The 15,445-nt window shown below is 42.2% G+C and overlaps 1 protein-coding gene across 9 annotated transcripts in view; it reads left to right on the top strand.

The window, feature by feature from the left end:
• Positions 1–1,671: 1,671 nt before the first annotated feature.
• Positions 1,672–15,445, top strand: part of TBC1D1 (TBC1 domain family member 1) — a 114,118-nt gene continuing 100,344 nt past the window's right edge. For 4 of the 9 annotated variants that reach the window (XM_074822315.1, XM_074822323.1, XM_074822322.1 and 1 more), the window contains exons 1-3: positions 1,778–2,018; positions 5,277–5,381; positions 9,587–10,102. In XM_074822315.1, the coding sequence (XP_074678416.1) occupies positions 9,686–10,102 (417 nt within the window). In that variant the 5' untranslated portion in view covers positions 1,778–2,018; positions 5,277–5,381; positions 9,587–9,685. Of the gene's footprint in view, positions 1,735–1,777; positions 2,019–2,316; positions 2,443–2,765; positions 2,912–2,968; positions 3,103–5,276; positions 5,382–9,586; positions 10,103–15,445 lie in introns of those variants that run through there. The other 5 variants (XM_074822316.1, XM_074822318.1, XM_074822319.1 and 2 more) reach the window with 5 other exon arrangements.

The raw sequence follows: 15,445 nt of genomic DNA on the forward strand, positions 1-15,445 counted from the left end.
ATTTCACTTTGCTTATAAAATATTTTATCAGAACATGAGTAATTTGACAAAAAAACTCTACTAGGCAAAGAATTAAAACATATGAGCCAGAGATAACAGGAAAAATAATAGAGGGCCCTGTGAATGAGTTCAAGCACGGTCTGATTTCTTTCCCAGTTCTCGAAGAGGAGAAGCAAGAAAGGATTTGTATTTGTGATACTCTAGTATTGACTTTTGTTGTTCTTCGGGATTTTCCAAGCATCAAGTAATAGTCTTGTAGGATCCTGTGTTTCATTATCACCTTCTGAAAGGCAACAGTGAAGCAGTAAAAGAAGTCTTCCTAAAATCATTGGTTGGTAATTTAAGAATGCGTGAGCCTCATCTGAAGTGCTGAAGCTGTCTGGATGGGGATTGCAGTTCACCATCTTCTAGAACGTGATTACCAGAGGCATGCAATACTCAGGCAGCAGGCTTAAATGAGCAAAAGGACACACTTGTCTCAGATACTAAGGTTGGCAGGTGGTAACTGGAGTAAGAGTGTTGACCTTAGCTGTGATGGTTTAAAAACTTATATAAGACAGGCATGGTTTGCAGAGAGGTGGAAAGCATATTCCCAAGGAATGTAAAGGATGCCACTGAAAAACAAGAGGCACTCATACCTATTCCCATGTGTGAAGGAGAAGCAGCAAACCATAAACGGAGTACAGATTGGGAACATATGCTCTGAGGGAACTGCTGCTTTCGTACTTCAATTCACGTATCAACAATCCTATGAAAGTACACCTAGCAAGCAAAAGCCACGTAGATGCAACCACTATACAATTTGCAAGTAGGTGGTGTGCTTACATACCAAAATGTGACTTGTTTTTCATAACCTTGGGCAACATCGTGCTTGTATTTGACAGCTTACTTGGCTGTTTCCCTCACAGCGCAGCACACGTGCAGCAGCAGAGCAAATTTTCTTGAGAAAGCTCTGATTATATGAATGTGCACAGGCCTAAAAGTAAGTAAATCGTTGGTCTTACTGCCAAGAAGACTGGAAATTAATTGAGCGCAAAAGTGGTTTGCAGAACAGGAATGTAGGGTGCCTTGATCATCTGAAAAGAGCACTTGCAGAGGAGTATAAGTCTCCAGATCCATTGACCACTTAGTGCCACCTCTTACCGTGACTTCATATATATTTATATGTATATATATAAATGCATGTGTGGCTTCTCGTGCATGGAAGGAGCGGGTGGAAGGCGCAATGGGGATTCAGAGAAGGTGAGCCCGCAGAAGGCAGGGCTGGGCCTAGACCCGAGGGGGCACTTGACCACTTCAGCTTCCAGGTGCCGGGCTAGTTCCATTTTTGTGAGCAAACTTCCCTTTGAGAGTGGTTCCCGCCCCTCACCTTCTACGCCCGCGGCTTCAGCTAACCCCGCGGCCCAGCCGGGCTCATCAGGGCAAGGCGACAATGACATGTTTTCTGCGGGAGACGAGAGGTTGTGACAGACACACGAGGCAGCGCCGCCGAAATGCTCCTCGAGAGGGACGAAACGGGCCGGGGGAGGGGGCGTCAGCTGCCCGCTGTCGCGACATGGGCGCCCGCCTGTCGCCGACCGCCTCTGGCGGGCGCCTGTCCCTCTCCGCCCCCGCCGGGCCGGGGACCCGCCGCCTGTTGCTATTTCTGCCCGCGCTGGCTGGGCCGGCGGAGGGAGGCGGCGAGTGGCAGCCGCTGGGTGTGCGGCCCGGCCTCCCCCGCCCGACCGCCGGCAGGTAGAGACGGGGCGGGGCGGCTCGTCCTTACCGGGGGAGACAGCAACAGGAGGCGGCGAGCAGCCCCCCTCGCCCGGCCGGCCCAGCCGGGGCGCCCGCGCTGCCGGTGCCCTGAGGCGCTGGTGTGGCCTCCCCTCCCCTCCCCTCCCCCGGCCCGGCGCCCGTTAGCGGCTCTGCCCGGTCCCCTCAGCGGGAGGTGGGCAGGCGGCGCCTGGCAGCCCGCGGCCGCTGCCTGCCGAAGGCACTTCCTTGCAGTGAGCGCATCCTGCGGCGGCGAGGCGGCGGTAAGCGGCGGCCGGTCACACCGGCTCCGGCTCCAGGCCTGACGGGGGGCGGCCGCGGGCCACGGCCGGGGCGGCGGGGGGACCGCCGTGCCCCCGCTGCGGGCCGGCCCGGGGGAGCGGCGCTGGTGGGACCGAGCTGCGTGTTTAGAGGGGGGTGGGGAGGAGGAAGAGCGGCCGTGAGCTTTGAGGAAGTGAAAGAGTTGAGGCGAGAAAGGAGGCGTCCCGCCGCGGGGGCGGCTGCGGCCGGCGGGGCTGGTCTGTCGCCGTACCCAGGCTCCGGGGCGGCAGAAGCCTCCGGCCGGCCGGGAGGAGCCGGCTGTGAGGCGGGCGGCGGGTCCGCCCGGGGCCCCGCTCCGTGCCCGCTGCCGCCCTCCCGCCTCTCGCGGCAGCGTCGCGCTGTTGGACGGTCGGATCGGAGCCCCTGGTGAAGTCGCGGGACTCGCCCTGGGGACAGTATTGCTGCGGGGGGCGGGACGGGACGGCGCGGCCGGGCGGGAGCGGAGCGGGGACGGCGGGTCGCCGGTGCTGCGCTTCTCATCGCGCAGGGTCCTGGGAGGGCTGGCTTCTCGTCAGAATCACCGAAAGACCTGCTTGAATTTAATCTGCCGTTTACCTCGTGTGCCACGGTCTGCTTTTAGTTCTTTTTCTCAGTCTTGCCCGCACCTTCCTCACCCATCAATGCAAAGTCGCCCGCTCTAACTCCTCCCAGAGCCTGCTCCTTCTTAGAGCAACGCAGCGACCCTTCCCATAGGGGTAAAACTAACCTTTCCGACAGCAGCACGGTTCAGCTTAACCTTAAAATCCCCACACACTGGCGCAGTATTTTTATGGCTCTTTAAATTCGTGTACTAAATTAACAAGGGAATGATCTCTTGAAACCGCGTTCATGAGAGGTATGAAACAAATGTGGTTATTTATAGTGCAGTTTGAAAAGATCAAGACCTTTGTATGCTGTGTTGTATTTGGGAGAGGCTAATATGGCAGATCTGCTGTAGAAACCTTTAGCAGTGCAGATGGTGGGATTTGTGCCGGCCGTTAAGCCCAGAGATTGAATGGAACATCGTGGGTCAAAATTAATAAAAATGTACGTCTCCTGAATAGCAAATATCTCTGAACTGATGAATATGATTATACTTTTAACACTTGAGCCAAAATAGAAATTCGTCACAGCTTGTTTTATAGAAATGCTGAAAGTCACAGGTAATATGCAAAAGTAGAAATGCTTGCAGGTGAGAAGGATGACAGGCTGGAAGGAATGTGAAACATATTCAATGATATGTGGATGACTTGACACTTTTCACTTCACAATTTGGTTAACTGAAAAGCTGGATGCAAGTATTTTGGCTGTGGATAGGCAATTGAATAAAAAGGAATGGCATTCAGAGTGTAATTTACCAAGCAAGCTTTCTTTTTCAAAGATTTTTTTAGTGCATTGCGGTGATAGAACAGCCCAATGTTTTGTTCGGGTCCGTATGAGGCTGACTGAGAACACCTCAATCATCAGCATATTAATTTCTGTGGACTCTATGAGGGAACTAGCAACAGGTGTCAAGGGCAGGAGCAGTGAGCTATTTCCTTCGTTCAATAGTTGGTTATAAATTTGTATTATTATAATCAAGAACATATTACCATTTTGCTGGATTTTTTTATTATTAATAGTCTATTTAAATTTTTTTAACCTATTTGAGGAGTGATATAAATTCTGGCTGTATTGTTAAATGTTTTAGGTGTGATTATTACTACAAAACCAAGTGATTTGCTCACACTACATGGTGAAACATTATTTAGGACCCACGTCTGAAGCTGCTGATGGCATTAAAAAGAATCTTTTAAAAGTCAGAATTTAATGCATGATATAGAAAAAGAATGGAAATGAAAAATAATTTCTGAGGCAAATTGACTTCTGGACTTGCACATGCTGTTACCCACAGCAAGCCATTGCTCCAGAAGGAAACAGCAGATAATAAGTAGCTATGAGATAAAAAGAACATCCTTGCAACAGAAGGGTGCGTCATGATTCCAAGTGCCAAGTTTGAGTTAAATTAAAACTACTTGAAAAGTGAGAGCAACCTGTGGTATGATATCTAAACAATCTTAACTAGAGAAAACAGGCCAAAAATGTTTGAAGCCTCAAGAAAAAAGATAAAGCTTACAACTAGCTGCCATGTAGAATGATCTAATGATGCTGTGTTGTGATACCAGAGAAGAGAGTCATTTCATGCATATTGATGGAAACATGAAAAGACCTCTTCTCAGCAGTGACCATATCATGACATACCTAACACATGTTCTCATTTGTGTTTTTCTATACATCCTGCTAGGTGGATAAAGAAATCTGTTGACATGAGTGAGGACAATGTAAATCTCAGTCAGAGATCAGAGGAAGAGGGAGAGGAGTGGTATTTAGTTCTGGCTTGCGTTCCAGAGCTCTGGCTGCAGGCCAGGGCTCCTCTTAATCCTTAAGTAGTATGATATTTCTGCTAAAATAATCAGCGGTGAAGTGCAGTCAGTACCAATGCATCTGGTTCCATTTGTCGGCAGGGTTCAGCACTAATGCCACGCAGAGAAGAGCTGAACAAATTTGTGCTCTTTAAGACCAGCCGTTTTTCACAAGACCTTGCTATGTGGTTTGAAATTTTGTTTAGCTTCTTGGAGGGGAGAAAGAAAACAAACTTGCAGAAAAAAACCTGCTGTTATGTCAGCAGCCTGATGTGGAGTAACTGCACAGTTGTCTCTCAGATGAACTGCAAAGGTTGAGAAGGCTGGAGCCTTTCTGTTCAACAACTCACAAGTCAAACTCCTCATTTAATCACTGATGTGTGGAAGCTCTGACTGCTTCCTTGCTTGATGCATCTTCTAAACTTGCCAGTTCTGCTGTGGGTCCCAGCATTCCAACTGCTACCAAACCAGGGAAGAATTGGAGCACAGGGGAGGATTGCTTAGATCAGTAGTTACCTATGTTCTGAACAGGAGTCTGAAACTTTTGGCCACATGTCTGTATTGAATTTAGTCCAGTCCAGAAGAAACAAAAGAAGAAGGATAACCCTTCACCACTGTTGTAGTTTCTGCTTTATTTATTTATTTATTTATGTGTGTTCTTTTGGTTTAGAACAATCTCTCTCTCTTCTTTGCCTTTTCTTTCTATATCAGTTTGAGTCCATCCCAAATCTGCCTAGTTTTCTCACAGCTGCCAAAACCTGATTTCCCATGCCCCACCCTCCCAGGCTAATAACTCAATCTGTTCTCTGTACACCACAGGATTCTCCTTCCTAACCTCAAAGCCAGCCTGGCCCCATCTAACTGAATGGCACACGGAGCCTGTACATTGTCCTCATGATAAAGTCTTTGCTCTCTTGAGAGAAGGTGAGTTTTGAGGAATGTTGTCCTGCATGATGTACAGCTGCTTAGACATGTCCCTTCATGCAGGGAGAACCTGGGATCCAGAATTGCAGAAGTACTAATTTTTGTAGGTCTCCTTTTCATGCTGTCCTGCCATCACCCTGACTCCTCTCTGAAGGCATCCGTTTTAGTTTCTGGTGATATAAAAAGATGAGAATACAACTTAATTTAGGAGAACAAGAGCATGATATATATATATATATGTATATTTTAAAACACAGTATCAGATTTTGCTAGAACAGGACTATCAGCATAGTGTTGCATGCTTTCTAAGCCTGCTCCCTGCTTGTGAGAACTGGCTGGGTTGGTCACAGTGAAGGAGAAGTTGAGGACAGAGCACATGTATGTTCCCATGTGTATCTTTCACATGAGTCTGGTGTCTTCTAGTATAGAAGGTGGGGTTAGATTTTAGTGTGGTTTGTGCAAATATCATATGTGCTACAGTTTGGCTGTTTTTATGCTGGTGGAGCAAGTACAGCTAAATTAAAGCAGGTTAAACAGTGGCAACATTAAGATACAGTTTGGAGAACATTAACGTTTCTCAGACAGCAGCAAAGCTGTTAGCTGAGGAGTGCCACTCAAGCTCTTTTCAGCTCTGAGTGCAAGGGCAATGGAGATCCTTCAGAAGATGCAGATGGAGAGGAGAAAGAGAAGCTGTCCCGGTTATGTCTGTGAGCACTGGAAGAACAACTGGAGACATTCAGCCTGTGTGCGAAGCAAAGCCTGTCAGCCCAGAGTAACAGAGCTCAATGGCACTTAGAGCTGTCAAGGGAAGATCAAAGTTTAGGTGGAAGGAAACAAGTGGATGGCTTTATTTTTATACCTTTTCTCTCTTGGACTAAAGGTGAAATAAGCATTTGTTTGTTTGTGAGTTAATCAGTCTGACATTTGGGAAGAAGAGGAAGCTTGTTCAAGCCTACTGTACTAATATTGATGGTAAATAGGTACAGCTCCTGCACAGTTGAGTTTTGGAAAGGGTGAACTGAGTGGTGGCAATCAGAGATGGGTGAAGGTGCCAGAATTCTGAGTGGTGGAGTCAGGGCAGATGTGGATGGGCTCAGAGCACAGACACTCTTTGGCCATAATGTACACTTAATTTTATGGCTGGGAATAGACCTGTTGAGATGAACAGAACTATTTTTAGGTCTAAATTAAGCATGTGCATAAATACTTCATGGTCTTGAAGTAAAACCTAGTCCTTGGTGTAAACTTAAGGGACACTAACACTGTCAGTATGAAATCAGTGTAATTTCTGGTGGGATTTTTATTGTAAGTTAGGATAAGGATGACAGGGGGAAACAAAGAAAGAATGGAAAAGGAAGATGAAACATGCAGAACGGTAACATACAAAATGATATAGGTTAGGTAAGGAGACCTGATTCTGCTAAATTTCTGCTCTGAGAAACTGCACTTCTAGCCCCTCTTAGTAAAAAAACGCTAGCGTTCTGAGTTCTAGTTGACTTGTTTTGATTTAGTATTAACTGTTTTTCTTTAGAAATAACAAATGCAGACATTGGAGTATTTATGCTGTTGACTTTTCAAGGTGTTTATTTTGTTAAAGGGATGAATGCCAAGAAGCTTTGCATTTATATTAAATACATTCCAGCAACACAATGTTTGTTTAAGTATGACAGAGTATCAACCCGTTTTTTTTTCATACTGTTCAGTCCTTAGAGTTAGCATGTGAAATAATGTATTATATTGCGGTACTTATTTCTGTTTGAGGCTGCAGTGCCTTGTAGGTCTGGGGTAAAAGAACATGGTAGATTGTGGTAATCCAAATGAAACTTCTCTTCCTTGATTTAAATGAGGATGACTTTGTTGTATTTTTACATGCATTTTATTTAATTACATTTTTTTGGAAAGATTTCTGAGAAAACACAATGGAGAAGTATGGTTACAAAAAGTATGTGGCTAATGGGTCATCATCCATGAGGTAGTTCAGTTCTTTTGTTTTCAACTAAGAATGGAGTTTTCTTAGGCTGGTTTATCCTGAGATGATTATGCATGCCAGTAAATGGTAACACTAAAAGCTGAAAAGTCAGTTTTTGTGTGTTTCGGACTACACACCATTCTAGTTACGAAAGAATCCAATCTTCCCCACAGTTGCTGAACTATTTTTCATTGTTGCAATTAAGGAGAAAAAGTTTGTAATAGCTTGTCAAAGAAGAAGAGACCATTTTAATTCCTCACAGATGCAAAACTATAATGATAATTGTGTTTAGCAGTGTTGATACGGTATAAAAATGCTTCCTGAAGCTGCTATCCCATATGATGCAATGCATTTATATTCCTCTTAAGGATGGTTGTTTTCTTGCTTGCTTGTGAAACAAATAAAAAGTTGAAAAAGAGTTGTAGTATAATTGAAATGAGACATATAAATTCTGGATTTTCACAGCCCTTTTCCCCACACCTCCCATGTACAGACACACAGAGGTTTATAAAAAGGCTTTTTTAAAAATTGTTCTACTTATCTAGAATACTACTTATGATGATTTCTTCAAATGGTGTCTTTAAAACCTGCATTATTGGATTCTCTTGCTAAATTTGGCATCCCTGGAACTGGTAACATTGCCGCAGAGTTCATTTGTCAAAAGATGCAATAAAGTAAATGTACCCAAACACGTGGTTTCTGCAGTTCTCTTGGTTTTACAGTTTGCCAGTTACTGTAGGAACATTTTTCCTCACTCAGACATTTGCAAATTGGTTGCATTTTAAACACTTGTTTAGTTCAAAATTTCCATCTTGAAATTTTTTTTAAAGTTGTTTTTTAATCCTGAAGTTTTCTTTCATTTTCAACAAGGTGAAGCACTGTTAGAAACTCAGTTTGAAAATATTTTTACAAGGGCAAATAAAGGACAAAGTTTATTGAAAACTCATGAGAAAAATACTGCTATTTTTGATCGTGTTTGTAGATGAACAAAGACAAGAAATACTGTTGCCACAGTAAACAGATGCCATTTATTAAATACTTGTTCAAATACAATTAAAAATGTTTTGTAAGGAGTTCTTGGGACTGCTCATGTTGTTTTTAATGGTCTTTTCATGAGAAATTCAGAAGACTGAGGGTAAACTAGTGTCATGGTGTTTAAACATGGGCAATTACAGGCCTGTCAGCTTCTCATCAGTCTCACACAAAATAATGTAACAGCTGAAACTGGGTTCTATTAATGAGGAGTTAAAACATGGTAGTATAGCAAGTCCCAATCTGTGTGTTTCCATAGACTGTATTTTGCAAAATGAAATGGATAGATAAATGCAATTATTGGATTTTGTTACTAAAACTACTAATATGTAATAACAGTAGTGATAGTAGATGCTTGAGTATAACAGGGTTATAACAGAGTTGTTTGTAACTTGGTTCCATTTGATATTTTAAGAAATGAAAATGATACAATATCAATGTGGCAAACATTAAGTATTCCTGGCTGACTGACAGGCCTTAAAATGCAATCATGAATTGAGAATCATCATCTGTTTTTTAGTGGGATGCTGTAAGGATTGTTGCTCATCTCTGCTATCTGACAGGTTTATCAGTGATCAATCAGTTGACTGCTGTTAGCTTTTTCAGATGACCAACAATTTCTGGGGTGTTATTTAATGAAAAGTCTGTTTGGTAACAGCCCATGATCACTTGGCAAACTATACCCAAGGAAACAACTCCATGTTAGTAGCCAAATTCAAAATCATCCATCTATCAACAAGAAAGATAACCTCTTTTTTTTCTTTTTCTTTTTTTTTTTTTTTTTCTTCAAGTGTGAAGGTGTCTCAGCAAGCACTGACTTCAACTGTCATGAAGGTCAGAATAGCTCAGCTGAGTTCTCTCTGTGATAATAGGATTGAAATAGGCCGGTGTGATCCATGTGTGTCTGCCTATGAAACAGGCACAGGCTAGAAAGCATGTGAATTTTTGAGTTTATTACTTATTAGATGGTTTAGCAAGGGTTGTAAAGCTACTCTGAAATAAGGACTGACTTTTTTCCAAGCAATGTATTTAATACTGTTATGTTTGTCGGACCTGGAATAGTAAGGCCCAAATACAAGGGAAACATGCTAGATAGGATGATCAGCATGTCTCTTCTGATGTTAAGCTATTGAATATTTGTGTTACTGACAGTTCTTTTTTAATAGGGTTCCAGCACCTACATAACTATTTCTTTTCCTTTCAGAACTCTTCTGTTCCTTAATCAAAGGAACTGTCCAGATATTGTCATTCCATGGAACTGAAATACTGGTGAATTAGTCCAGGTTCCCTAAAGGACTGTAAAATGGAGCCAATAACATTCAAAGTTAAAAAGTATCAAACACCTAGTGATTTCTCAGCAAGTTTCAGTCTCCAGCTCGTTGGTTCTCTGCCAGTGCATTCACTAACCACCATGTCAATGCTGCCTTGGATTGTGGCAGAGATCCGAATGCTCGGTACAAAGTCTTCCAAAGAAGAACCTAGCGTCAGCCAAATCCGACTTTATGTTTCACCAGCGAGTTTGAGATGTGAACCAGACACAGGGAAAATCCAGCAGTGGGATCCTTTGATTTGTTCAAGTTTGTTTGAATACAAGCCACAGCATGTCCACAAACTGATTCACAACAGCCATGATCCAAGTTACTTTGCTTGTCTGATAAAGGATGAAGCAGCAAATCAGCGAAGTATCTGCTATGTGTTTAAAGCTGATGATCAGACAAAAGTAAGTAAAAAGAAAAAAAAAACAAAGCAAGCAACTCCAGAGTTGCTTTTGTGCTGTTTGAAACTTTTCACTACCGTGTAAGATCTTAAGGTTGTATTTACAATTAGAGACTGGGTCTTGCTAAAACTTACTGACAAGCATCACTTTACTTGATATTAATGGTTCAGTTGAATTTGAACTGTTCAGTATGTGAAGTGAAAGGTGTGTAAATCTCCTTTCAGAGTTTGAATTTCATTGGCTTAAAAAACACTTTAGTTTGGGATACGGGCTGAAATGTTGGCCCTCAAGTGAGTGAGAGTTTTTCTGTTGATGTCACTGGGGCTAGGATTTCACCCCTGAGCCGCTGTGAACTTTAATCCTACGGTCAGACCTCTCAAATTTCTGTTTTCCTGAGTTGAGACCTATGTGACTGGGAAATAGAGATACCTTCTTTCTCAGAAGGAGGAGGGTGTACAGTGGAGCCTCCATATGTAGCGTACATCCAACCACAGGACACTGTAGAAACCTCTTCCTAGCTCTGTAATCCACAGAGCCTGACAGGTGGTGTCAGGGAATGGGAGAGAGGCCACAGCGCAGTGCTGCAACTCTGTGACATGCAGGCTTGCTGCTGCATGGCATGAGACAGGAGTTGGGTGTGCGTGTCTCACACCGTGGGTGAGATTTGGCTCAGTCTGCCTTTGCTAGGAGCAAGTTGTGCCCTTGCTGAAAAGGTGGAAGCATTAAAAATAGTCGATCTCTTCTTTTGTTTGAGAGTGAGACAATAACTCTCGTGAATAAGATGAGTAGGATTTGGCACAAAACTATTGTGATCTACTGAGAACAAAACAGTGACATAGCCTTCACCTCTTGAATGTAGACTCTAGTTATGATGTTGGAAAACAGCATCTTACTACATGCTGCTTGCTTGACTCGTAGGAGATGTTGTGCTGAAGCACCTTGGAGGTATTATGTGAATATACACCACACATGGGATTTATGCCCACCTTCCCAATAGCAAAACATTGTACAGTTCCAAATCCGTGGTCTCAAGCTTAGAGCTCAAAACATATGGAAACAGCTTTAGTTAAATCCCCCCATCTAAAGAGGCAGTTCCAGTAAATTAGAAGGCAAATATGTTGTAAATCATAAACATTCAAGTGAGAAATCCTGTCAAGTTAAAATGTAGAATACCAAATTTATGTATGTAAGGGAACAGAAATAAGGAATAGATGTTTCGGAACTGGCATTGAATAGAAGTTGGTAAATGCATTTTGCAGTTTGCTTATGCACTTATTTTTGCTTGTGATTTTACAGGATTATGGTGAGTACGGAGCACTGATCACCTCCGGTACATTTTCATTTGCATTTTCTTTTGCAACAAAAGATTGAAAAAAATTTTTTTTCTCACATTTGATCAAATTCCTAGACATGTTTGAAATGATAGAGAACAAAATAAGGCTCAAAATAAGGTTCACACAGCTATCTGTTCTTTGAAAAACTACCATCCGCCTGGTCTCTTAACTTGCCTTGATTGCAAGGGTTGTTTCTCTTGACTTTTTTGCAGGCTAGGTTCCTCATTAGGAGGTAGACATCTAATCAGCATTTGTGCACGGATGTTTTAATGAAAGGATAATGGAAATGCCAAGTGTTCTTGTCTTCTAAAGTGAAGCTCTGCCTGTTTTACTTAAATTCAGTGTAATTTGATTAATCTACCTTAATCTACCTATCTACTAAGTGAGTCCCTTATGCTTCATAGGGTGTTGTTACTCTGCCCTGAATATTGTCATATAATGCCTTTTAGCTAATTGGTGTTTATGTATTTGTCAGCTATGTTACCTGTTTTGCAGATACCTAATTTGAGAGCCTAGGAGTGTACTGTATACCTTAGTTACAAATACAGGGAGCTGCTTGTTAAAAGCGAGTGAGTTGGGATGAAGAATTTGGCACTATGTTGCTGCAACTTATGTTCAGCTTCAGAAGAAACAAATTTTAGAAACTGGACCTGTGCAGCCTGTGTGACTCAGCAGACTCCTGTGCTGGTACTCTTGCTCCTGAGGACTCTTTTTTTTTTTTCTATTTGCTTCAGCTCTGTAAAAGAGACACGGTAGTCCAGATAGGTTTAGTCACAGAGTTTATGTGTTCATAACAACTCTTTATCCAGCAATCTTGGACATCCAAACTTTTGTGATAATTGCACTTCAGCTATTTTTATTTGAAAAAAACCCCAACCGGTTACTAATTACAATAATATTGTAAACTAAGCCATGGTTCTTTGCATCTGCATAGATAAATCTGTAGTAGGGCTGTATTTGACAAAGAATTCTCAGATTAGGTCAGATTGGACTGAGGATTTGAAGTAGATTTGTGGCTTTGCAAATAAGTTCTGAGTATATCCCCACTTTAGGGTATGTAGAATAAAACAGGGCAGAAGGATGTCTGTGGGAGAAGTAGACTAGGAAGATTAGTATGTTAAGATGAAAGCAGGTGAGTAGAAGACTAAACAGTGAAGGCCTTTAAAGGGAAGGACAAAAAACTTGAACTCCATGCACACAGAGGAATAGCACTGGAGGTGGTAGAAAGTACAGAAAACCAGGAATGATCAGGCTTTTAGCATCAGCACTGCAGATACAACTACAGCTAGTGTACTACAGTCTACTCCTTTATATATACAAATTGAGTGAGGACATATACTTGATTAGTGAGGGATTATTTTACTGTTTAATATGAAAGCATTTTATTAATAGGAGATTTTTTTTTCCTGGGTAATATTTAGCTAAATTCTAGATTTGATGGGGGTGTGGGAATACATGCAATACTTTTCCTGGATATTAATACAGGGCTGTTAGGTTCATTGTTGCTCCATTACCAACATATCCACTTTAGAGAAGAAATCAGTAGACAAGTAATTAATAATAAATAATGTCAGGATCCTTTGCAAGGTATTCTTTGTTCTGCTTCTCTTTAGAAGTGAAAGAAAAGGTAGTGCCCTATTGTGGTCTTTGTCTTCACTCTGTAGGATCTTGTATAATTATTTCCATTGCATCATCATAGCAGTACGGCTCACTTTCCCCACTGGTATAGCAGTAGGTAGGGAAGGATGAGAGAAGCTTTCCTGGTGAACTGCTCCTTGGCACATTACTTGAAAACAAGCACATGCATATAGAGATCATTCCACTCAGTACTGAAAGGACAGGTTTACACTGCCTAGGGAGAGCTTCTTTTATGGATTAGAGTTCCCTTTCTAAGCAGATATGTTGGATATGGGATCTGGAGCCTTCATTCTTCACATATAACCTCAGTAAGTTTCCACTAGTTATAGATAGTGGAGTTCCTTATCCCTTCACCTTCATTCTGTGGAAGTTCTGATGAGGCCTTAACATTGAGTAATTTCTGCCTGAGGTTGGGGCTGAAGCATTAATACATATTCTTTGTAGGTGCTCAGGAGTGAAAGTTGATTCAATTATATTGCCTGCAGGGAGCTTATGAAGGCTACGGCTAGGTCATAGATGGGGATTATGCATACTGTTGAGTAATGGTGGTGGAAGCTGAGGAAAAAATGACTCTCCAGTAAATCTGTGCTTGCAGGATAGTACCTTCATCATAAGAATGCAGCCTTGTTGAACAGCTTGGCTGGAGTGCTTGGGTACTGTAGAAGTGTGGTGACTTAAATGAAACATATATGCTTCCAGCCTATGTATCTTCCCCATGGCCCCTGGTCTGACATTTGCTTACATTCTACGGAAATTGATGCTATTGTCATCGTTGTTGTTGAAAGCTATATACATTAAAAATTATTGGCATTTTTTTGTCCTACACTTGAGATGCGTTAGTTTGGAAGTGTTTGGAACTGTAGGTGAGGTGTGCTGTTTCCTTCATGAGCTCATTCTCCACAAACACAACACTGCTCTTCTTCTGTAAGACACCTTGCTTTAGCACGTCGTTCACTCTGAGGAATTAAAATTATAGATATGAGAAGCTAATAGCATACTGTCACAGGATATCTTTCTCCAGCAGATACAAAGTAGCCAAAACATTACAAAGGAAGAGTAATTTATGTTCTTATTTTCAGTTTGGAAAAGTAATTCCACATGCCATTATGTTGATCTTTCTTTGGTGTATCAAATGATTTGTTTTACTTAAGTATGTTTAATCTTATTTGATGGATGTTTTGGCTGGCAAATGGAATACTGATCACTAGTTTATCTGATAATGCCCTGGGCTAGTTTAGATTTAAGGCAAGTTAAGGTTGTACTGTCCTTTGTTATACTTTTATATTTATTGTAAATAAAGAGTAACAGTTTTAAACTTAATGGTTTCACAGAAGTCTGAGTTAAAGAGGACATTCAGTACCTCAGCCTTTCCATCTCCTGTGCTCCATTCAGCAGCAGGCTCACATTTTCCCTAGCCTTCCTTTTGTCACTGATGTAGCTATAGAAGCCCTTCTTGTTGGCTTTGACATCCCTTGCCAGATTCAACTCCAGGTGGGCTTTGGCTTTCCTAACCATGTCTCTGTGTCTACATATTCCTCTCAGGATACCTGTCCTTGCTTCTACCCTCTGTATTCTCCCATTTTATGTTTGAGTTTTGCCATGAGCTCCTTGTTTATTCATGCAGGCATTTTTACCTGACTTCTTGGTCATTTGGATGGACTGGTCTTGAGCTTGAAGGAGGTGGTCTTTAACAACCAGATTTCTTGGACCCTTTTCCCTCCAGGGCCTTTAATTCATGGTACTTTTTCAAGTAGATCCCTGAAGAGTCCAAAATCTGTTCTTCTGAAGTCCAGGGTTATGATCTTGCTTTTTGCCCTGCTTCTCAGGACCCTGAACTCCATCATCTCATGGTCACTGCAGCTGAGGCTGCCTTTGGCCTTCATATCCCAAACAAGCTCTTACATGTTGGTAAGTATGAGGTCCAGCAGAGGACCTCTCCTCAGCACATCCTCTGTCACTTGGGTTGGCAAGCTGTCATCGACGCTCTCTGGGAACTTACTGGATTGATTATGCCCTGCTGTGTTGTTCCTCCAGCAGATACTTGGGTGATTGAAGTCCCCCATCAGGACCAGGGTCTGCAAATGTGAGGCTATTTCTAGCAGTCTGTAGAGTGCTTCATCCACCTGTTCTTCCTGGTTACAAGGTAGAATAAATTCCTGTATGCAGACTAAAAGTCAGCAGACAGCATTGTCATCTTTTTTTAGTGAAGCTGATGTCCTGTAAGGAGAAATATTTCTGTGACATTATCAATGACCAATGCAGAACTAGAATATGAAGAAATGTAAAAAGTTCAGTTCAGATTTTGAAAGGGTTAAGTTTAGTTCTTTTGTTCCAAGAGTATGAACCCAAGTTGTCATAACAGCCTGTAATATAT

Source organism: Strix aluco, chromosome 4, assembly GCF_031877795.1.
Source record: "Strix aluco isolate bStrAlu1 chromosome 4, bStrAlu1.hap1, whole genome shotgun sequence".
Taxonomy (NCBI): domain Eukaryota; kingdom Metazoa; phylum Chordata; class Aves; order Strigiformes; family Strigidae; genus Strix; species Strix aluco.